This window comes from Sycon ciliatum, chromosome 9, assembly GCF_964019385.1.
Source record: "Sycon ciliatum chromosome 9, ocSycCili1.1, whole genome shotgun sequence".
NCBI lineage: Eukaryota > Metazoa > Porifera > Calcarea > Leucosolenida > Sycettidae > Sycon > Sycon ciliatum.
Window position 1 is genome coordinate 9318955 of NC_088651.1, and position 23434 is coordinate 9342388.

The 23434-nt window shown below is 47.8% G+C and overlaps 2 protein-coding genes across 2 annotated transcripts in view; both read left to right on the forward strand.

Moving 5' to 3' along the window:
• LOC135824242 (myosin heavy chain, embryonic smooth muscle isoform-like) overlaps nucleotides 1–2473 on the forward strand; it is a 5373-nt gene extending 2900 nt beyond the window's left edge. The window contains exon 5 of the mRNA XM_065336972.1: nucleotides 2453–2473. Coding sequence (XP_065193044.1) covers nucleotides 2453–2473 — 21 coding nt within the window. The remainder of the gene's footprint in view (nucleotides 1–2452) is intronic.
• A 2876-nt stretch (nucleotides 2474–5349) lies between these two features.
• On the forward strand, nucleotides 5350–23206 carry LOC135824555 (uncharacterized). Its single transcript, XM_065337290.1, has 11 exons — nucleotides 5350–5462; nucleotides 5570–5671; nucleotides 6169–6284; nucleotides 9759–9848; nucleotides 10636–10730; nucleotides 18109–18166; nucleotides 18503–18553; nucleotides 19227–19346; nucleotides 21820–21900; nucleotides 22205–22297; nucleotides 22988–23206. The coding sequence occupies exons 1-11, from the start codon at nucleotides 5426–5428 to the stop codon at nucleotides 23189–23191; spliced, it is 1047 nt and encodes a 348-aa protein (XP_065193362.1). The 5' UTR covers nucleotides 5350–5425; the 3' UTR covers nucleotides 23192–23206.
• The last annotated feature ends 228 nt before the right edge of the window (nucleotides 23207–23434 follow it).

Consider the following 23434-nt stretch of genomic DNA (forward strand, 5'->3'; position numbering starts at 1 on the left):
GTGTGTGTGTGTGTGTGTGTGTGTGTGTGTGTGTGTGTGTGTGTGTGTGTGTGTGTGTGTGTGTGTGTGTGTGTGTGTGTGTGTGTGTGTGTGTGTGCCAGCTAGTTCGGTTGGTGGGTGCACTTATGCCAGATAGTGTTGGGCCTGTTGCCAACGGGCTCGGCTGCTTGAAGGTGTATTGTTGTACCTACCACCTTTGTTGGTTTCAGGGTTCATATACTTTCTGTTTGAAGTATACATACCTGTTAACCCTGGACTGCTTCTGGCTAGATTAACTCTTGTGTGATCAATGGTGCTAGTGAAGCTTATATCAGATCCGCTCTGGTTTAGCCACCCACACTAGTACCCAGTATTACCTTCACTGGGGGCAGGGGTAACTGCAGTTGGATCCCGGGACGGATACCCTGATGCCGTCAATCCTTTTTCTGCACCTTGTCCTCACCCACTTACTGAGGTGTGGTGAGCCCATAAGTGGGATCATTTCAAGTCCACCCTAGTTTGGGGATTTCAGGGGGTGTCGGCCGTTGGGTGGTTCAATGGCCAATTGAGTCATCTTTCCAAGATTCCTTTTGAGTCTCTCTCCCCTCTCCCGGGGAGACCCACGTGACCAGTTTTGGCAGTGAGCAAGTACAAGTACAAGTACAAGTGTGTGTGTGTGTGTGTGTGTGTGTGTGTGTGTGTGTGTGTGTGTGTGTGTGTGTGTGTGTGTGTGTGTGTGTGTGTGTGTGTGTGTGTGTGTGTGTGTGTGTGTGTGTGTGTGTGTGTGTGTGTGTGTGTGTGTGTGTGTGTGTGTGTGTGTGTGTGTGTGTGTGTGTGTGTGTGTGTGTGTGTGTGTGTGTGTGTGTGTGTGTGTGTGTGTGTGTGTGTGTGTGTGTGTGTGTGTGTGTGTGTGTGTGTGTGTGTGTGTGTGTGTGTGTGTGTGTGTGTGTGTGTGTGTGTGTGTGTGTGTGTGTGTGTGTGTGTGTGTGTGTGTGTGTGTGTGTGTGTGTGTGTGTGTGTGTGTGTGTGTGTGTGTGTGTGTGTGTGTGTGTGTGTGTGTGTGTGTGTGTGTGTGTGTGTGTGTGTGTGTGTGTGTGTGTGTGTGTGTGTGTGTGTGTGTGTGTGTGTGTGTGTGTGTGTGTGTGTGTGTGTGTGTGTGTGTGTGTGTGTGTGTGTGTGTGTGTGTGTGTGTGTGTGTGTGTGTGTGTGTGTGTGTGTGTGTGTGTGTGTGTGTGTGTGTGTGTGTGTGTGTGTGTGTGTGTGTGTGTGTGTGTGTGTGTGTGTGTGTGTGTGTGTGTGTGTGTGTGTGTGTGTGGTTTTATTTTATTTTATTTTATTTTATTTTACTATGTTCACCTACCCAGCTCGAAAAGAATAATGAAAGACAATGGTACAGAGAGTAGGACAGATGTGTATGTCTCAGTGCTGAAATGATCTCAACTGACTGGCGTGCCGTGGGAATTGGAATGGAGTTGCATGTTCAGGAACATGGTACCCAGGGGAAAAAGCAAGACACCAAAACCTGTGCTTCCTGTTCATGTTGCCAAGTGGTCATTCAAACCCAATCCAATCAAAGCGCATGTACTTGGAAACATAATTATGATTAAATCACTGATGTCATCCGAGAGGCGAGAGACACACACAGGCTCCAAGCACAACATGTCCTGTACTGTCTTTCCTAGTACATGCCTATTGTACAAGTAGGAAGTTTGAGGTTACAGGTGTGTACAGGTACAGATTGATACAAACATTTAATTGACATAATAATGGAATGAGGAAAAGGAAAAAGGAAAAAGCCTGGAGAAAACTGCACCGTGCCACTATCTGGATCAGTCTAAAGAGCTGGGGGCTTTAGCTGTAGGCCAGTGATCTATCTATATGGATAATCTATGGTGTAGTTGTTATCACAGCAGAGACCATTCAAAAAGCTTATTACATGTTGCTTTTTGTCCTTCTCTTTTTTTAACAAGTTGCTTTCTAAAATAATTACGTCATAATAATATGCTACAGGCGCATTGAATGGTCTCTGATGCACATTTGTATCGATTTTATTTATTTATTTTCTAACCTAAAGCCTATGCACACGTGCACCTGCCACTACTAAGCAGAATGATCCAGAGTACGTGCAGTGCTGTTTGTGGTATCCATGCCTCGATATGATACCTGAGAGCCATATTGGGATGCCCCCCCCCCTTCAATTTCGTAGATACAGTACACAGTATTTTGCAGGATCGAAGCGGCTCTGATGACAGCACATGTACATGTATATCAAATCAAAATGTCACATTCCGAATGGTGTTTGCACTGAAAAGAATGTTCCGGCGAGAGCACAAAAGTTATGTGCTCTCGTTGTTTGGGGCATAGTTAAGCCCGTCACAGGGTGGATTTCTGGCCTATGTTAAGAGAGCTAGAACTGCAGCCTGGGACGTATGGCAAGTCCTTACTTTGATTTGTCTTTGGTGTCTATGCACAGCATACTGCTCCAACCCCGTGATCATGTCTCATCCGTCTTCAGTTGAGCTACGTACAACCCAGCAGCCCATAGAGCTGGAGTGTTTGGCAACTGGTGCACAGCCACTGTATTACCAGTGGTATCGCAATGATAGACCGTTACCATCGGCAACATCATCACTGTTGACACTGCGCTCAGAATGTGACAGTGAAGACGCAGCAGCAGCAGCGGCGTTGGCAACAGAAGACCACCGTCTAGCTGGAGTCTACATGTGTTCTGTCAGCAATCATTTTGGTTCTCAGTCATCCCATCCGGCTACCGTTCACCCTGGTAAGCATCCACAGCTGCCAAGTGATGTACTGGATGAGTAGAGACGTGCTCATACCAACCTGCTACTTGGGCATTACTAGTACGCATGACTGTTTGTATCCTGGCATGATGCTGTTGGCGTGGATAGCTACAGTCGGACACTTTGAAGCACTTATAAACACCCGTTCCAGTGGTAGAATAGTTGACGCGGTGGCACATGTGTAAATACTTGCACGATTATCACAGTTGTGGTCGGTGAAACACGGGCCAATGTATGCTTTCAGCGCCACGGACTAGTCGACTGGTGTTGAACTTGATAACTACTTCAGTACTAACTACATGTGGTACCTCGTGTACGGATGCGAGCTCGCGTGGCCTTTGGTGCTGCAAGCGTGCAGCGATCCAGATTCCACTTGTCACTGTGCTAGCCGTACACCACAACCGTAGATGAAAACAGTCTAATTTGTCTCTCAGTGTGATTTTCTTTCTGTTTTTAATAATGTTGAACTTGGGAAAGATGACCCCTGTATGTGTGCACACATCCGTCCGCCAAGCAGTGTGTTGTCAGTATGGGAGGCTGACATCACAGTAGAAGATTGTAGGATAGCTTCAGTAAATTTGTGTCACCGTTCCTTCATCATACCAATAGTGTTTCCAGGGTGAGTGCATATAATACTGTATGGCCAGTTGGCTGCGTTGTATGCAAGACACGTGTGTTGACTATTTTTTCTTTGCCTTTTCTCTTCTGAATGGTTGTGCGGACAGGGGATCCAGTCAGTGGAAACAGCAGCTCTCCCTCACCTGGAAATAGTCCAAATCGGATCAGAGTCGAATCTGATGAGGAAAACTCGAGCAGATACGAAGCAGTAAATCCCAGCAGCGGCCGTCATGTCACAAGACCGCTCACCCTTCCTATGCTCAGTGACAGCAATTCTGATGAAAGGTTGTCTGCAGAGACGCAAAGACAAACGGTTGCTGACCATGTCCCAACCACCATCCCCATGCCATTGATCCTACAGCACCCACCATTAAAACTTTGCCTGACAGCTGGTAGTAGATTACAGCTACACTGTAAAGCAGCTGAATCAACAGGTCATGGAGAAACAGCAGCAGCAGCAGCAGCAGTGTACCAGTGGTATCGTGTGACTCCATCAGAGTTGGAAACGCATACCCTGGACAACTGCACTGCGGAACACTTGGAAATGACAGTGAGCAGTCACGCAGGTCATAGTGGAATGTATTATTGCCGGGTCACTGTGGGACAACAGAAAGCATACAGTCAGCCATGCTCTGTACTTGTCACCGACGACTAAGCGAGATCTAAATTCCCTGTCAACAAATATTTCCGTGAAACTGGAGCCGAGAATATCAGACTAAACTCATGCGCAGGTCATATAGCTCGCCATATCCGTCCTCATGATGATAGAGCTAATTTGCAGATAATCTTAGCTGTCTCAGTGCTGTCGTACCCCCCCCCCCCTAATTGTACACATAATCTGCTGTTCCTTGTGAACCTTGGCATATGAAAAGCGCGAGCCGGTGTTTGTATTCCAAACAGCTACATCACGTGCTCATCTTGATGCTTGCCAGTAGTAGACTGCGATTTCTCTTGATGCTGAATAATTCTATTTATTTTCCTTTTCTTGAAACTGGTGCACAGTTCTGAGCGGATTGAACATTCTAATTCACCAAGCTGATTTTCACCTCCACAGCCAAATTACATGTACCTTGATTTTTCTTTTTTCTTTCTTTCGAATTCAGCGCTGAATCTGGTCACGGTACGTTGATCATAGTCTTTCCTAGTGGCACGGGCATGTCAAACTCTTCATGCACCGAGTGTGACAACTGAAAACAAAATTAATTGTTGTGATAACGCCTTTGGGAAAGGGCCACCAGCCCATGAATGACACACATCCCAACGACATCTACTTCAGTAGTACAGTAGTAAAGTTTAAAGTTCCTGGCTTCTGAAGGGTGCTCCTAATTTTTTTGATTTTACCTGATCACATGCACTACTAGTTCTTCTGGAGGTACTCAGTAGCCTAGCCTTGCAGCTTGTGTTGTATTAGAATCAGTACTACTGTCAGATGATTTTCAACGGTAGTATCAAGTGTGACGGGAATGTGAACCAGATAAGACTCTTGGTAGTATCATAGAGTAGATATAGATAGTGTAGTGTAGTATCACTTTAATACATACCAGTAGTACTTTCCAAGGAAGGAGGTCGTATTACTATTAGGGAGTTGTATGCCGTCTCCCAATGCCCAGTAGAGAATACACTATTGCAGTACGACGACTCCAATCATAGGGATTATAATTATTGCTCCGGCGCCGCCGGCCTGATGTTCCTTCACGCAAGTGCACAAAAGCAGCATTGTATCGCCGCCATAATTATTGTTTCTTATGTAAACTCGGTCGTGTTGTCTTGACAACAATGGCCACATGATTTTCTTTACTTTTTTTGTGCGATCCCTCCAGATCCAAAATTTTTTTATGAAGTACTTAAGTGGACACTGCATGCATAAATTTTATTCGCACAGCAGAAAAAAATTAGTAGTTACGTGATCACATCCCACCATCCCATACCGTATTGCATGCATTGTAATCTGGTTTTGAAGAAGAAAGTTGATCACTCCAAGTGAGAAATTCTCTTGCTGTTGGGTATGGAGAGGTGACAGTAGCGTAATGGCATCTGCAGCAGTGCGACGTGTAGCTCTTCGGGGTAACTGAACTTGTCGCTGTTAGTGTCTTACCTCCAAACACGTCGGTGAATCTGGGTGTGCATGTGTTTGCACGGTGTGCGGTGTGTTTCGTACCTGTTATGCTCAGCGAGGCCTGCCTACCTTCGGCCCAGGCAATTTTCAGTTGCCCGACAGCTTCGAGTGCCACAGGTTTCTGCAGCGCTGTCTCATGCGTATGAGTTGAATCAAAGTACGAAGTCGAGTAGTCCTTGTTTGCTGAATTTATTTCTTATTTCAATTGAAATCTCCTCGTGTAGGCACCATGCATTCGTACGCTAACACGAGATTTCACTTGCATGTTTTCACCTGAAGTTTAATATGAGAATGTCAATATTAATCTGAGTGGAAAAGGACGCACAGTGCTCCTGACTACAACCATAACCCGGCTGGCAGAGTCCCGGTCTTGCGACCATTTGAACCGTATGGGGAAAAAGCCCCGGTTCGGACATTCGAGCATGGTGAAGCATTACTAGTAATGTGCGTGTGTGGGTGTCTGTGTTTGTGTGTTAGAATGTGTATGTAGCAGGATCGCACTGGACAGGCTAGGCATGTGTGTGAGTGTACAGCGTGCCCACTGAACGGACATTGGTTGTGTTGTGGTGGCAAAGACGACTACATCCCGTGTTCTGTTACCTTGTGTCATTGGATTCCAATATATTTGTAACGTGCTGTGCTTGTGACTTGCAGGTGAAGGAATTGGTCGAACTCTTTTTGACAAAGTCGTGCACACAAAAGAAGACACTCCATCATCATGGGATGCTCTCTTTCCATACATGTTGAATGTGTTCCAAATACAGAAGAAGGTGGGTCATTTTGTTTCCATGACATTGGTAGTTTGCTTTTGAGTATTGGTCTAAAAATCTTATCGGAACTAATGACCTTCGCTGCTAGCAGCGGCCAACCTGTTACTGTTGATCACGTTGCCGAGCAATTGCGCGTACACAAAAATGCACCATAAGCAGCGACTACATGCTGAACACGACCAGCGATCACTTTTTCCTGTCCCTGTACACGTACTAGCGCATTGCTCTGGCAGTTTGTACCTCTATTTATTTATAATATTATTAGATTGTTCATAAGTTTGAGGGAGTTGACGTATTATTAATTACAGTTCTGATTTATTTGGCAACTTGGCTCCACTCAGGTATGCACTGCTTTTTTTTTACACTAAATCCAGTACAGGACGATGGTCACCAAGACCGAAACGTTAGACGTCTACTGGATTTTGTGTGAAATGAAGTGTATACTTGTGTGCAGGCAAGTTGCCTGCAATGATTCAAGTTCAATGAAGCTGCGCAAGGCGTCGTTTAGAATTCTGACTACAGTTCTGCCCAGTGGCCCACTTTCTGTCCTTGGGCTGAGTCAAGCAGCCATATACAGGTCTGCTCTCGATATAACAACTCTCACTTGTACATAAACCTCGTTAGTACATAAAAAAATCAAATCCCGCGCCGAAACAGCATCACTCCCATACACAATTTGTTCTACACAAAATAATCCTACATAACATAAACCTCGACATAGCACACGCTACGGCGGTCCCCGACGTGCGCACTCTCGATACAACATAAATTCACGTGCACGGTATGATCAAGCGGTAGCTGTAGCTAGTCAGTTTAGGCCAGTTTAGTCCTACATAACGTAAACCTCGGCATAACGCACCCTACGGCGCAGTCCCCGACGTGTACACTCTCGATACAACGTAGATTCACGTGCGCGGTACAATCAAGCTGTAGCCGTAGCTAGCCAGTTTAGTCCTATGTGCATATATTCTGCGGCATTGATGGTATCTGATGTCGATGGTGGTACAGTGTGTATACTTGAAAGTATATGTTTGCACGGTTGAACCCGCCTTGTAATGCCCTTCATTTTGAGGTGCATCTTGTATTTTACACACGGTTTTCTACATAACATAACTCTCGATATAACATAATGTTTGCGTGGTCCCAGAGATTACGTTATATGGAGAGTAGACCTGTACTCCTTGCAGCTATGCAACTCAGTTTCACTGGCGAGAGCTGTGATACGAATACATGTACTGGTACAAGTACCGGTACATGTACTGGTACAGGTGGAAACTTGACACGTGTGATTTGAACCGTGATTTTCCAGGAAAACACTTCTAATAGTAATTATATGTATTACTTAAAGAAAAGGACCAAGGAACTACAAGTTACGCTATAATGTCCACTAACATCACCAGTTACTAAACAATCACCTCATGCGATAACATTGCACGGTACTGACCGACAGTACTGACGTTCTACAACTAACTGGCTATCAGCTCTAGCACATCTATAGCGTAACTTGTAGTTCCTTGGGTCCTCTTCTTTTCTATAAATTTATCCTTGGCTCTCCATCCGAGTCCATACATGTCTTATTACTTTCCTATACAATTGGTTGAGCATCCTGAATGTTGTGATGTCACTGATGTGTATTCAGAGAATTGTTTCTCCATTCTGTCGCGTTCACGCAGTGCTAAGTTGTTTAGTATTTTGAAGCTGTCAAAAAAAGAAACCAAACCCATACAAGCAAAAACAGAACCGGTTCCCCCTTAACCCTTTGTGTACGGACTGTACAACTTTCGATCCCCTGGGATCGAAATTTTTCAAAATTTCAATCGATCGTAACTCAGTCATCTCTGGATTATTTCCAAAAACTAAAATATGTAGGTCGAAGAGAAAACTCCCATCTGTCCATTGGAACTATCACGGAAGCACTTCCATGTGCGGTTCCAGAGTTACAAAGCTCGAAAGTCAAACCGCGGCAATTGTCGCTCAATAGCCCAGGGCGCAAATTTGAATGATGGATTTCCCCACCATTCTAGGCATGCAGTGACGTAGAAACACGTTCAAAATGGCAAACAGACTCATGGCAGTTTGCGAATTTTTTGAAAGTAAAAATTTAGTTACAAACAAGGAGAGCGAAATGGCCGATACAAGACGATTTCTGTCGGAATATTGGCATTGCAACTAAGACGCTGGGTTGTAGCGCTGGCGTTTTGACCTTCGTGGTGGTAAGTGTGGGCTCAATTTGTTCCTCTTGCGACGAGCTTTCCAGGAAGCCCAAGATTGAAAAAATCGTCAAAAGGAGACCAAAGTTATGACCCGGAGAACTATGGAATATGAAGTGAGTCGAGATCAAATTCAGTCTGCGTACATTTTTTCCGTACATAAAGGGTTAAGATGTGTTCAGAACTTGCACGTGTACACGTTATGTTTACAGTTCGTATGTGTCTATTCTTGCGCTGAGGCTTTCACAAAAAGCATTCATTCGCATCGTTTTTTTAGGTCATGCTACACCTTCGAGTGGTGTTTTTTACCCGCAAGTCAAAGTGACTGGCATGTACGCTTGCATGTACACCCTACGTGCCAGATACGCGCTGAAATACGCGTTGGAATTTCCATTTCGGTGCGTTTCCATACGCATTGTGCCCCAAAAGGCAACAGAAATACGCACCAACGCGTGGTTCAACGCGTGGTTTCACGCGTCTACACACCAGTTCACCACAGATTTTTAGTTGATGGTAGAACATCAACACATCGTTAATTTGGTCTGCTTGTCTTCTGTTGTTATCTCAATATTATATATGGCGCTTATGTTGACCTCTTGTCACCTCCACCACTTGTGCAGGACAAAAGCCTGTCAACAGGACTTGCTTTTTCTCTCTCTTTTTCATAGGCTCGAGAATCAACACTGTCTTCTTTGTGTGTGTTTGTTCTCACTAATCCTCCTGCTACTGCATATATCACCTACAAGTATACACTGTGTAAAAGTTATTGTAATGCTGGGTAGTTTCTTTTCTGCCTGTATCCACCTGACGAGAAGGCGATGACAATGCTTGTGGAGAACTTCGAAATAATGTTCTTTTCTTTAGTCTTTTCTATGTACATGGGCAGTGTGATACATGTACTTGTAATCAAGCGTATGTGCGCAGTCCGGGGTTCGAATAATTCGGCGACTTGAGGTGCGAATCATGTTGACTGAAATCGGCACTGGAAAAAAAGCTCCACTTGACCAGTATATCTGTACTATGCTATATTGAATTTATTCGGATTCAACCTGTACTATATGTAGCTGTGGTGGTCTAGTTAAATTATAGGCAAGTCCAGTGGCATCATTCTTGTTTGTTTGCACCGGTGACCCTATTCTGCTGATTCGGCCTGTTGCCTCTTATGTGCTTGTTCGTGACATGTGTGTCTGTATGCGTGTATGCATGCGCGTGCGTGCACGTCCATGCATGTGTGTGTGTGTGTGTGTGTTTTGTCATTGTGCAGAGCCCCATCCCTCTGTTCTTGCAGCTTGACAAGAGAGGGCTGCTTAAGGGCTATGGGAAGTGCAGCGCTCTCCGCTACTTCTTGCAGGAGGTATGGGCATAGCATTTCCCTTGGCTTGCATTTTGAATTTTGAGTGCTCATGTAGGACTACACCTCAGCTGCGTACGTAATATTTATAGAGCGGTGTAGCCCATGCACTCCTTGTCTCTTTGTTGAAATATATCTCTATTCACCTGCATTTGCATGCGTATTAGCACCGCATTGGTCCCGCTTGTTCCTCATTCTTCATTCCGTTTGGCCTAAGCGAAGACTAGCCAAGCTTGCTTGACGATATCAACGCGAAAAGGCTGATGATGATTTACCATTAGTACAACATAGTGGTTGCGACTTTGAAATGTGAGGAGTAACCAGTTTGCCGGTATCAGTATCTATTTATTGTCCAATGCCGGCGGCCCCAGATCTCGGCTATGCAGGAAAACACGTCTGAGCTGGTTCCATGAGGGCATCTGTCACCGATCAGCAAGACAATAGAGCCATGGTTTTATCCTCTCTTGTACTTGCAGGACTTGAAATATTTGTTTTGCGGTCACGTGGAAAGAGATGGTGTACCCGGAGTAGCGAATTAATTCTGGGGGCCTTATGGGCTTTTGTTGGAGAAAAGGGCTAGCCATGGATGCAGGTAGATGGGACTTTCCCTTTCACTGCAATGGAGATTTAGGCAAAGTTTGTCCTTCTCCTTTTTTGCTGTTATATGTTGGATATCCTCCCTGCCCAACTGTATTATCATTATGAATTGGGGTGGGGGGTATGTGGCCTTATTTGCATTGATTTTTTTGTTTGTACTTGTACTAACTTGTGTCTGACTGCATTCATGTAGAATGACTCAGCTATGGTGGAGTACTGCCTCAAAACAATGGATGCAGCAGATTATGGTGACCGTGTATTTACGGACGTCATCTACTATCTAGAAAAGTGAGTATCTGTGTGTGTGGGGGGGGGGGGGTGTGCGTGCGTATGTATGTGTGTGTGCGTGCGTGCGTGATTGTGTATTTTGGATGTAATGATATATCGGATACTAGTAGTTGTTACAATAGTGTAGCCGAATCAAAACATGCATTACACACCACCACGATGATATTGTCTATAGTGATATTAAAGCGACACATACTTCCCCTTTTTTCCTTTCCGCATTCGTTTGGTCCGGTGTAGCTATGGGCCATCCACGGTTGTGTGTGTGTGGTGTGTGTGTGTGTGTGTGTGTGTGTGTGTGTGTGTGTGTGTGTGTGTGTGTGTGTGTGTGTGTGTGTGTGTGTGTGTGTGTGTGTGTGTGCATGTGAATGTGCATGTGCACCTGGAAGGCACCATTATATCAACCGTACATGTATGATGCAGTTAGTATTGTTTGCATGCTTACGCCTACTTGTACGCACATGGTCATTTGGACGTGGTCACGCACCTCCCGTATTATGTTCACGTGCATGTAATATCGCTTGTGGTGCTGCATCGGATATAGTAGTGATAACATCGCAGAAAAACAAAAGGGTACGCTTTAGCCGATACAGACTGTACTCGGTGAAATGACATTTGAAGTATGTTTTGTAAAATGAAGGAATAAGTACTATACACTGAAACGTCTCTTATCCGGACGCCTCAGATACGGGCACGTCTCTCTACCGGGCACCTTCAGCTTGAGTTCCTGTGGCAAAATGCTTCGAATTCGGGGATTTTGAACCTTTTTTCGTAAGCACAATTGCTTGTTTTGTCACTGCCAACTTGTGTAATCATGGAAGTTTCCGGAGGAGGAAGGAGGAAACTGTAGTTATCACCAACCCTCACCGCGCCCAGCTCACGCCGCTACGGCGTGCGACCTGAGCTGGGCGCCCTGCCCAGTATGGAACTGTCCTCAAGCCAGTCACGTATTTGGCAGCCCAGTGAGCTGTCTACCGGATCGCAGCGTTTAGAAGCGCCAAATGCGGCAGGGCCAGTCTCAGGCTGGTCGCGTAGGCGGCAGGCCGGCGGGCGACCGGCAAGGCTGCATTCGCATTTGGATCACCGAAGTGATACAGGTGCTTCGACGGCACTCCGTGGCGCATCAAGGAGGCATCTGGGGCCCAGGCAGCCCGCCCGTAAGCGCACCACCGTATCAGGTATGCGCAGGTACTAGGTGGAGCAGCAGAGCAAGATGTGTGCCGGACACTCACCATCATCCGGTCGACTGCATGGTTGTGCGACTTTACACAGCCGTCACTCATTACTTGCTATTGCTTGCAGAAGGCCAGAATTTTTTTGCTCTCGTTTACTCTAAAGCTAGTTGGTTTACATGGTTTATACCCGTACCTGAGCATGGATCCTACTCAGCAGCGGATTGCTGGTATTCCTCGTTTGACTTTGAGACCGCGGCGACGGCAGCGTCGGCCCTGACCAACAACCCTCGGGCGATGAGCATGCCGGCCGAAAATGCAGGCATGGACACTGTCGTGTATGACCAGTTTAGTTGAGTTCCTTGGAGGCGCTATGATGCCGGCCGGCGCATGTGTTGGCGCACGGGAGACGATTAGGACAATACGGCGTGCGGAATACTTCGACCTGGCCACAATGCTTCCTTCCCGTCCTGCCCACACGCAGCCAGCAGCCAAACGTGTTAGAATCGATCAATCCGATGGCAATCACTGAATGGAATTGTCATTGGCGGCTCCTCTTCTGGCAAGAGAAAAACTGAATCTCTAATCTAACTGGGTCGAGGCCTGGCAGACTTTCCGAACCATCGCGCCTTGCAACACGAGCTTACGCCCTCTGGGGCCCTAAGTAGTCCGACAAGAAATTCATACTGCACGGCGACAAAAGGCAGTTGGAGCAGTCTGAAATCCGGGACTTGCCGAAATCCAACCGTGACGGAACTAGCCCACTTCAGCCCCCGCATGGTAGCAGAACACAAGGCTTTATCTCGCTGACTACCCATATTACGGTCACGGACAACTCCGCTGCGGACGCTCTTTCACGCGGACGATTAGTCCATTTCCTCTCATCGGCTCCCTAATCCAGCTGCTGGACTCGGCTTAGTCCCGAACTCATGCTATGCGGGAGCAACTAATCATGGCAGCAAACCGGCTGAACTTCTTCTCAACCAATGCGTGCCTCCTTTTTCATTCGCTGTGTAGTCTATCTCTCTCAGCACACGTGGGTAAGCACGCATGCACACACACACCCACGCACACGCATACATACATACATACATACATACATACATACATACATACATACATACATACATACATACATACACACACACACCCATACTCTCTCTCTCTCTCTCTCTCTCTCTCTCTCTTTATCCTCCTCTCCTCCATCCCTCGCCCTGCTTCGCCTCTAAGTGCTGTCGCTCCCCTCCCCTTCCTACTCGTACTAGGCGGCATTACACCAAGTCTCAGCATGTGGGGTCTACTTTGCTGTTTTGGGGCTTTGTTTGGACATGGCAAGCTGTTATCTTTTTCCTTGCGGCTGTCGTCGCTGTTGCCATTGTTGTTTAGGTACCACGGCGAGCCGGCAGTACGTGCCGGTGTTGGCGGGCTGGCGACCTTGTTTTACTTTCAGTAATTAACACTTTACCCGAGGTGCGACGGATTAATCCGTCACGACCGCGCAGGGCATATTGCAGACACGCGTATGTGCGTTACACACACACACTCACACATTATGCGCACCCGGCGGGCAGGGCGATTGGCCCATGCTGCTTATTCAGTTGTACTAGCGGAGGCGGGGGCGATTCCCCTACGTAATCGCCCATGCGGCGGAATACCCGGCGGCCTGATACGGCGGCGTTGCGAGCAAATGCAGGGGTGGTTCCCTTTTGAGCTCTGTTTGTGGCGGCGGCAGAGGCAGGGGCAGCGCCCCTAGCCCATGCGGCGGTTGACCCGGCGGCCCGACATGGCAGCTGGCCCAGCGGTCCGATATGGCAACTGACCCGGCGGTCTGATATGGCGGCTGACCCAGCGGTCTGATATGGCGGCTGACCCAGCGGTCTGATATGGCGGCTGACCCAGCGGTCTGATATGGCGGCTGACCCAGCGGTCTGATATGGCGGCTGACCCGGCGGTCTGATACGGCGGCTATGCGAGCAAATGCAGGGGCAGCGCCCCTTTGCGCGTGTTGTTTGCGGCGGCATTGGTCAAGGCAGCGGCAGCGCGCCTCGCCTGGGTGGCGTTATGCCCGGCGCTGCGGCTATGTTTGCAAAACGCAGGGGCCGCTCCCCTTTGAGCTTTGTATGTTCACAGCTATGTTTGCAAGATTCAGGGGCAGCTCCCCTTGGGGCCTGGTACAGTTATGTTTGCAAAAAGCAGGGGCAACTCCCCTCCGAGCCTTGTATGTAATCGTTTACAGCGATGCTTGCAGAAAGCAGGGGCAGCTCCCCTTAGTGCGTGGTATGTTTACAGCTATGTTTGCGAGGAAGAAACAAAAAAAAAGGGCTTGGAGCTGGGTATGTTTACGGCCACGTTTGCAAAATGCAGGGGTAGCTCTCCTTGGAGCTTTAGCTAGTTGACAGCTACGCGACAAAATGCAGGGACAGCTCCCCTTGGAGCTTTGGATGTTTACAGCTATGTTTGCAAAATGCAGGGGCAGCTCCCCTTGGAGCTTTTAAAACTAGTTTACAGCTGTGCGGACAAAATGCAGGGGCAGCACTCCTTGAAACTTTGGATGTTTACCACTATGTTGGCTAAATGCAGGGGCAGTTCCCCTTGGGGCTTGGATGTTTACAGCCAGGTTTGCAAAATGCAGGGGTAGCTCTCCTCAGAGCGTTGTAGGTTTACAGCTAGGTTTGCCAAATGTAGGGGCAGCTCCCCTTGGAACTTTGGATGTTTACAGCTATATTTGCAAATACAGGGGCAGCTCCCCTTGGAGCCTTCTAGTTCTACGTTTACAACTATGTTTGCAAAATGCAGGGGCAGCTCCCCTTTGAGCTTCGTAGGTTTACTGCTAGGTTTGCAAAACGCAGGGGTAGCTCCCCTTTGGAGCTTTGGATGTTTACAGCTATGCTTGCAAACTGCAGGGGCAGTTCCCCTGGTAGCTTTTGAAGTTGGATGTTTACAGGTGTGGTCGCAAAATGCAGGGGCAGCTCCCCTGGGAGCTTTGGATGTTTACAGCTATGTTTGCAAATGCAGGGTCAGCCCCCCCTTGGAGCCTTGGATGCTTACAGCTATGTGTGCAAAATGCAGGGACAGCTTCCCTTTGAGCTTTGTTGGTTTACAGCTAGGTTTGCAAAACGCAGGGGTAGCTCCCCTGAGCTTTGGATGTTTATAGCTATGCTTGCAAAATGCAGGGGCAGCTCCCCTTGGAGCCTTGGAAGTTTACAGCTATGTTTGCAAAATGCAGGGGCATTTCCCCTTGGAGCTTTGTATATTTACAGCTAGGCTTGCAAAATGCAGGGGCAGCTCTCCCTCGGAGCGTGGTTTGTTTGCAGCTGAGATGGGGAGTGCAACCGAAGATCTCCTTTCGAGCTTGCTTGTTCGCATTTGCTTGTTAGCACCGTAGCTCGGGCACCCAGCAGGTCCTGACTGGCCCTTAGCGCATACTCCCGGCCACATTTATTGCCTGTTGCAGGATAGGGGCCTCACCCCATATTTTTTTTGGACGATCGGCGGGCGGGAAGCCGCAAAATACAAGAATAACTGAGAAACTAATAATTGTATACGACGCGCCAACCCTTTGGCTCTGTTGTCGGCTCTGCGGGGGGCACCCAGGCATCCCCCTCGTGCGAACACCACCCGTGGAAGCGGAAAAGTTGTGACGGCGTATTCAGTAGTGCCCAGCACCAGCAGGACCTACCAATCAGGGGAAAGCCTAGCAGTCCTTCATGGCAATTCCCTTGGTAGACCCCCTCAAGCTGACACAGGATCTGGCCACCAGGAAGGGGCCTGGACGGCAGCTCTAGGTCACCGGAAGGTGGTCAGGGTTGACCCGCAAGAGATGCATGTGCGGTGGAGCCTTTGACTAAGCGGCCACCCCTTGGGGCCAGAGAAAGCGGTCTTGAGGGGCAGGTGGTCCTTAGTTGGAGGCTTGCACCGCAAACTATGAATGTGAGACCGTCCGTGCCCGGCGAAGGTGTCCATAGTACCAGGCGGGTAGCTAGTCACACTTGTATCCAACACGACAGCCCTTCGGCTGTTGTCTGCCCGGCTTGGGGCGCCCAGGTATCCCCCCGTGCGAACACTACCCGCGGAAGCTGACAAGTCGTCAGCGTATTCAGTAGTGCCCAGCACCAGCAGGAGCTACCAACCAGGGGAAAGCCTAGCAGTCCTTCATGGCAATGCCCTTGGTAGACGCCCTCAAGCTGACACAGGATCTGGCGGCCAGGAAGGTGCCCGGACGGCAGCTCCAGGCCGCCGGAAGGTGGTCAGGGTTGACCCGCAAGAGATACATGTGCGGTTGAGCCTGTGGCTAACGACCACCCCTTTAAGCCAGAGAAAGCGGTCCTTAGTGGCAGGTGGTCCTTGGCTGCAGGCTTGCACCGCACAACCATTATGAATGTGAGACCGTCCGTGCCCGGCAAAGTGGTCGGTAGTACCAGACTGGTCGCTGGTCACGGTGGTCTTTAGCTACTGGTTTCACTGTATACCGAATCAGGTATGCCATCACAGGTCTACAGCGAACAGCACAGAGATCGACGGGACCAAGAATAGGGGATAGCGTGCGGCGAGGCCACCCCCATTATTTTTGGGAGGCACGGCTTCATGTTAGAGCAGTAAATTGCAGTTAGGGACTCAGCTGAGTCAAGCTGGACTCAGCGTGTCAAGTTTGGCATAATACAATAAGCGCGCTATCCCCAAACAGTTGCGTGGTTATTGTGTGAGTGTATATGCAGGAGTCCGCGGTCACGTGAGGGGGGAGTGATAAATGGAAGTTTCCGGAGGAGGAAGGAGGAAACTGTAGTTATCACCAACCCTCACCGCGCCCAGCTCACGCCGCTACGGCGTGCGACCTGAGCTGGGCGCCCTGCCCAGTATGGAACTGTCCTCAAGCCAGTCACGTATTTGGCAGCCCAGTGAGCTGTCTACCGGATCGCAGCGTTTAGAAGCGCCAAATGCGGCAGGGCCAGTCTCAGGCTGGTCGCGTAGGCGGCAGGCCGGCGGGCGACCGGCAAGGCTGCATTCGCATTTGGATCACCGAAGTGATACAGGTGCTTCGACGGCACTCCGTGGCGCATCAAGGAGGCATCTGGGGCCCAGGCAGCCCGCCCGTAAGCGCACCACCGTATCAGGTATGCGCAGGTACTAGGTGGAGCAGCAGAGCAAGATGTGTGCCGGACACTCACCATCATCCGGTCGACTGCATGGTTGTGCGACTTTACACAGCCGTCACTCATTACTTGCTATTGCTTGCAGAAGGCCAGAATTTTTTTTTCTTTTTTCGCTCTTTCCCTTCTTCCAGGCACGGCTTCATGTTAGAGCAGTAAATTGCAGTTAGGGACTCAGCTGAGTCAAGCTGGACTCAGCGTGTCAAGTTTGGCATAATACAATAAGCGCGCTATCCCCAAACAGTTGCGTGGTTATTGTGTGAGTGTATATGCAGGAGTCCGCGGTCACGTGAGGGGGGAGTGATAACACACATTTTCATCAATGGATTATTTTTTATCCTGAGCATGTACAACACGTGCCAAATAAACTTCCTCAAAACTGATATGGTACGTGATAGATGAGTTATCCTGAGATATGGGCAGTGCCCGGTCCCAAGGTGCCCGGATAAGAGACGTCCGAGTGTACTAACAAACTTACAGCCCAACAGGAAGGGTGAACAAGTGGATTTAGATTGAAATTTCTGTGTGATCTTTGACCTTTATGGCATAGCGCAGTGGGTGCGCCTTTTGCATCTAAAACAGCTGGGAAAGCAGCGGTGTTTCGAATGTAAGGCCATGGCTCTAAAGGCGCTGACATACGGTAAATGAAATGACATTTGAAGTATGTTTCGTAAAGATGAAGTAATAGGTACTATACTCACAACTTACAGCCCAGCAGGAAGGGTGAACAAGTAGATTTCGATTGAAATTTCTGTGTGGACTTTGATTTTTATGGCATGGCGCAGTAGTACCATCAGGCATTGTTTCCATATACATGTAATGTCAGCTTGTCTTTTTGTGTTGTGTGGCACTGCAGTTTCACTATTCTGCTTGTATTGACCAAATGAGTGTGTGTGTGTGTGTGTGTTTGTTTGTGTGTGGGGGTGGGTGCCTGCGTGCGTGTGTGCGTGCGTTTGCTTATATTTGGCTGTATGTGCGCGCACGTGCGTGTGTGCGTGTGTGTGTGTGTGTGTGTGTGTGTGTGTGTGTGTGTGTGTGTGTGTGTGTGTGTGTGTGATTCAGGCAAGGTCGTCATGAAGAGGCGGACATGATCACCAAGCACTCCTATCAGCTGTGCGATGTTAGTACTTTGCCTAGCATCATGATCATCATGAAAGCATATCCCATTATTTTTCTACTTGTTCAGCTGTTTTATTATGCTCAGTGCATGTTGCATGTATGTAAATATCTGGAAATATTCCATATTGCTTGGCCAACTGCTATAATTGTATAGATATCAATAAAGGGAACACATTCATACCACGACACCAGAGGAATAATAATAATATGATTGTATAGATTTTAATGTTGTTTTCATGCGACTATTTTCAGAAATCGTCATCGTTGATAATTTAGCCATGTTACCCGAAACACTGAGTTCATGGTATGCTCTGTGCTGTATTCCTTCATTTTCTAGAGCAAGAGGCTTTTTACGAGAGCGCCTGCTATGGTCGAAATTGTGCAGCGGGTAAGGATCAGCCACATACTTATCATGTAGCCATGTCTTTCATGTACTTCTTGTTCTCAGGATGGAGTTTGTAGCTGAGCTTTTGTTGTTGGTGGGGGTCGGTGCTGGTGCTGCTGCTGAATTCTTTATTCTCACGATGGCACCACGTTATTGCTGTTGCTGTTGTTGTTGTTGTTGTTGTTGTTGTTGCTGTTGTTGCTGTTGCTGTTGTTGTTGTTGTTGTTGTTGTTGTTGTTGTTGTTGTTGTTGTTGTTGTTGTTGTTGTTGTTGTTGTTGTTGTTGTTGTTGTTGCTGTTGCTGTTGTTGTTGCTGTTGCTGTTGTTGCTGTTGCTGTTGCTGTTGCTGTTGTTGTTGTTGTTGTTGTTGTTGTTGTTGTTGTTGTTGTTGTTGTTGTTGTTGTTGTTGTTTTTTTGAATTCTTTATTCTCACGATGGCACCATCGCCAATAAGAGGTTTGAAATCTTTTATTCTCACGATGGCCTGTGGCCAATAAGAGAACAGGTTGTTGTTGTTTCAAATCTTTATTCTCTTTGTTGTTTTTGTTTTTGTTGTTTTTGGTGGTGGTGGGGGGGTGGTGGTGGTGGTGGTGGTGGTGGTGGTGGTGGTGGTGGTGGTGGTGGTGGTGGTGTCGTCGTTGTTTTCTCTGCACACGGTGTGATCGTGACACTTCCAGGCTATCAAGCGGACGCAGCCCTTTGCCAAGTTCGACTCCTCTGAGTGGCTAAATGTTGCAGAATTGACCTACCTTTGTCAAGACTTTCATGATCAGTCTATCGACAACAGCAACTGCGAGGTAATGGCTACTGGATACGTTGTTTTGCCAGTATTTGCTACCTCATGCGTGTACAGAGATACTCACATAAATTATTTGCTCTCTCTGTCTCTTCCTATTTGTTACTGATGTATTGGAGGCCAGTAAGACGGCTTTTTTCAAGATCTTCAGCAAGATGGAGATACAAATTGAAAATGTTTTTCAGTGAATCTCTGGAGAAAACCCCTCTTTTATTTTACTCCCTGTTGTCTAATTTTGCTATTTGAACAAGATCTGAAAAGTTCTATGAATGATCAAAAAGGAGAAGGACAACATGTTACGAGTTCAACTTAGTTCTATGAATGGTCCATGTTAGTCTTTCACAGACCTTCCATGAAGAATTGTCAAATTTAGTACAAAAGTGAAAATGAGATAACAAGGAGTAATAGAAGGGTTTTCTCCAGAGATTCACTGAAAACCATGTACACTTTTCATCTCCATTTTGCCGATAACCTCATAAAAGCAGTCGAAACGATGTGGCTTGATTTCCCCCCGAAATTTCCTTTTTGTGGGAGGTCCCCCGGACCCCCGTCTACTACCGTACTGGCAATATATGTTGCCGCAGTGAGGCCATGAAGCGTTACATTGGCACATGTTTGCCGCACGCAGGGCGTTACATGCAAAGTCGCACAGGAGCCGTTACACAGGTTTCTATATTGCCGCAGTCCTTTTTTTTGCCACGCGGTACACGTGCTTTCACAGTTTTCAGCCTTTGCAGTGCAAACTGCAATGAAAAGATCGCCGCACCCCGCCGGACGCGCGTTATGAACGCAACGAAAATTTGTCGCACTCAGTGGCGTGCACCGAGTCTTGAAAGGGGGGTTTCTAGAGTTGGTAATTTTTTTCTGGGGCCCCATTGTATAATTATGTATGAATTTTGTGCAGATGCGCATCCCCGAACATCCCTTCGGAGATAACGGCGAGGGCAGCCGGCTAGGGAGGAGGGATCTAGGGAGGGGGGGGACTCAAGATCAGGGGTGCAGGGCACCAATGAACACTGGTGCTGATGAGATGCGGGGCTCGTCCGACTGCTATCATCAGATCATGCCGGCACAAACGCGTCTGAGAGGGAACCAGGTACAGGGGTAGAAAGGACAGAAATAAGAATAAAGAGGAATGGAGGGAGGGGACGATGCCGGTTACATGAAAATGTTGGTACATGAATAATCGATAGCAGGATAAAACGGGTTACCTTTTACATACCAGCACTTCAAAAAGCATTTGCAAAGAGGGTGCAAAAGTCAATGTACTCATATACATGTTTGTCATAATTATTGAACACGTAAAAGTTTGATAGGCCTAGCCGTCCAGGCTACACTACAGTCGATAATAACACTATGTCTATCAGACTATGGAGTATGGTACTTCACTAGTCCACTCCAGGCTTGTTTGTTTCATCAAAACACTGCTTACATTCGACGTATCTTTCTTTCTGTTCTTATGACGAAGTTTTCAGCATGTATTGGCAATGTTCCACATGATTTCAATAGAGAGTTATGGACCTTGCTTCCTTGAGTCGCGGCCGGAGCAGCGCTTCGTTCTGAAGCAGCGCAAGTGGATCATGGACGCACATTTTTACGTCTTCCAGTCGACAACGTTTTTGACGAACATCTCTGCTGCGCACATGAGCGAGAACGAAAGGCTGTGGCGATCTTGATTTGAGTCAACGGTTTGGCAGGAGATATCGTCAATCATATCCTTGAACTGACTTGCATCGCGCGTGCTTGACTCAAATTTCGAGACAAAACGGATTTCTTGAACGTCATCGCCAATCCAGGAGCGAACCAGAGCTAGAGATCGATCCCTCCGTGGCTACTCTCCACTGAAGAAAAAGAGAATAATGTATTTCGAACTGCATGCAAAGCAACTCTCTCTCACTTCGAAATAAGGACATAGTCACTGTACTGTAAACTGCCCGTCGATCGATACGTTTGCAGGATCGATAACCAATCCAGTACTACACGCTTTTCTTTTGGCAAGATTGCCCGAAAAAAGGTGGTTTCCAGACACCAAAAAACTCATACGGTGCACGCGCCTGGCACTAGCCTGGTCGCGCGATACGCCGCACCCCCTGCGTTACGCGTTACGCGGCAACATATATTGCCAGTACGGTACTCCCTTCTGGCGAAGCCGGACCAATGGAATATTGCTTCCGGCACCCATGCACGATGGCTGGGAACTTATAGCACTGGCTTCCAGTTCCCCTTTCTATGAGTTTTGACTTCCTGGAGAGCTGTAGGGACAAGGAGCAAGGCGAGCTCAAGCTCAGCTCAGCTCTGTACAAAGTGAGCAAGTCATGGGACCCGGCAAATTTTTTGTTGAGTCATGGCGGCATTATGCAAGTGCAGTATTTTCTGTTCGGGTGCATTCCTTTGTTGTATCATATTCAGGTAATTTTCTCCATTTGCTAATTCCTATCTTGGTTTCTTTCCTTCACCGTTTTCTTGTCATACAGAGCCGTTTCCGTGCCAAGAACTACATGACACGGGCTGAGTTCCGGGCCTGCTTTGAAAAAGAGCTGTGGCTTGAGTCGAATGTAAGCGGCTACCTTTTAATACGCATTGAAACCTGTGAGTGTTAGCTGTTGTTGTGGTACAGTGCACACGTTGCTTACAAGCTACATGACTGAGGGGCAGTTGGTCGTATTGCCGAGTCCTTCTCTTGGACAACTTCTGTGCTTGCCAGGGCTGCCAATGATTCTATATTTGCATGTGTGTGTGTGTGTGTGTGTGTGTGTGTGTGTGTGTGTGTGTGTGTGTGTGTGTGTGTGTGTGTGTGTGTGTGTGTGTGTGTGTGTGTGTGTGTGTGTGCGCGCGCGCGCTGCATCTGCTTCCCTCCAGCCTACTGAGTCCTGCTTGTTTGTCAAAGTCGACCAGTTGAACATAACAGTGCGGCAGGCCAATGCCACCTATGTCGGCAAGATCTCCAAGTTTGTAAGTGGTGCAGTTCTCGGTGACCTTACCACACCCCGTGCGTTGTAATGCCTGCTTGAAGGGGGCATGAACTGGCTGCTGTTGTGCGTTGTAATGCCTGCTTGAAGGGGGCATGAACTGGCTGCTGTTGTGCGTTGTAATGCCTGCTTGAAGGGGGCATGAACTGGCTGCTGTTGTGCGTTGTAATGCCTGCTTGAAGGGGGCATGAACTGGCTGCTGTTGTGCGTTGTAATGCCTGCTTGAAGGGGGCATGAACTGACTGCTGTTGTGCGTTGTAATGCCTGCTTGAAGGGGGCATGAACTGGCTGCTGTTGTGCGTTGTAATGCCTGCTTGAAGGGGGCATGAACTGACTGCTGTTGCGTCAATGTGAACTGCTGTTGGTGCTGTAGAAGGTTTGTTGTGCCTTTTTCAACTCGATTGCCATTTTGCCACTGCTGTACTATAGTTCTTATGCTGCATGGATTGTGCACTGTAGAGCTACATGCGTACTACGCCGTTGCTTTCCTTTTGTTTTCTTCCTTTCACCGCAGACACTGGAGGCACAGGCAGTACTCACTACCAGTTTCCTTCTTTCTTTCTTTTTTAGATCTGCATGCTAAGTCTGATCTGAATGGATGCTGTGTGGTGTTAAAACCGAGCTCGTCTTGATCTCGGCTGTCGTTGTGTTTTGTGATGGACTGCTCCTGCAGATTGATCAGCTCGTCAATCAGTTTGAGGTGGGCATGGTCGACTTCATCAAGAAGAAGCAGATGACAGTGCGTGATATCCTTGTCCACCCGGATGGTATGTTTCCCCTCGGCCGTGCTGTCCATCTGCCAGGTTTACTACTGTATAAGTACAAATATTCGTTCACGAAATCTTTCGACATATACATCGCGTGGTGGTACATATGACCGGTGGAGATGCTACACTAATCAGTTGCTACTTAGCCCAAGTCCAGGTAGGAATCAGAAGAGGTTGTCTCGTTCTGATAGGATAGACAGGTTGACAGAAGAAGAATCCCCCTTAGTGGAGCCATGGCTATATTGAATTGTCCTGTACCGGTGTCCAGGGCACGCTATCCTTACAGCACTCAGGGATTGAAGGTGATCTTAGCTTTGTGCTTTGTGTTCTCATCAGTGTATAGCTACCCAGCC

Bases quoted from the DNA above. Each gene is read 5' to 3' on its own strand.
- LOC135824555 (XM_065337290.1), top strand. From the start codon at position 5,426: ATGGCATCTGCAGCAGTGCGACGTGTAGCTCTTCGGG. The intron at 18,167-18,502 runs GTTAGTACTTTG...TTCATTTTCTAG, and splicing joins ACTCCTATCAGCTGTGCGAT to AGCAAGAGGCTTTTTACGAG. The intron at 19,347-21,819 runs GTAATGGCTACT...CTTGTCATACAG, and splicing joins TCGACAACAGCAACTGCGAG to AGCCGTTTCCGTGCCAAGAA.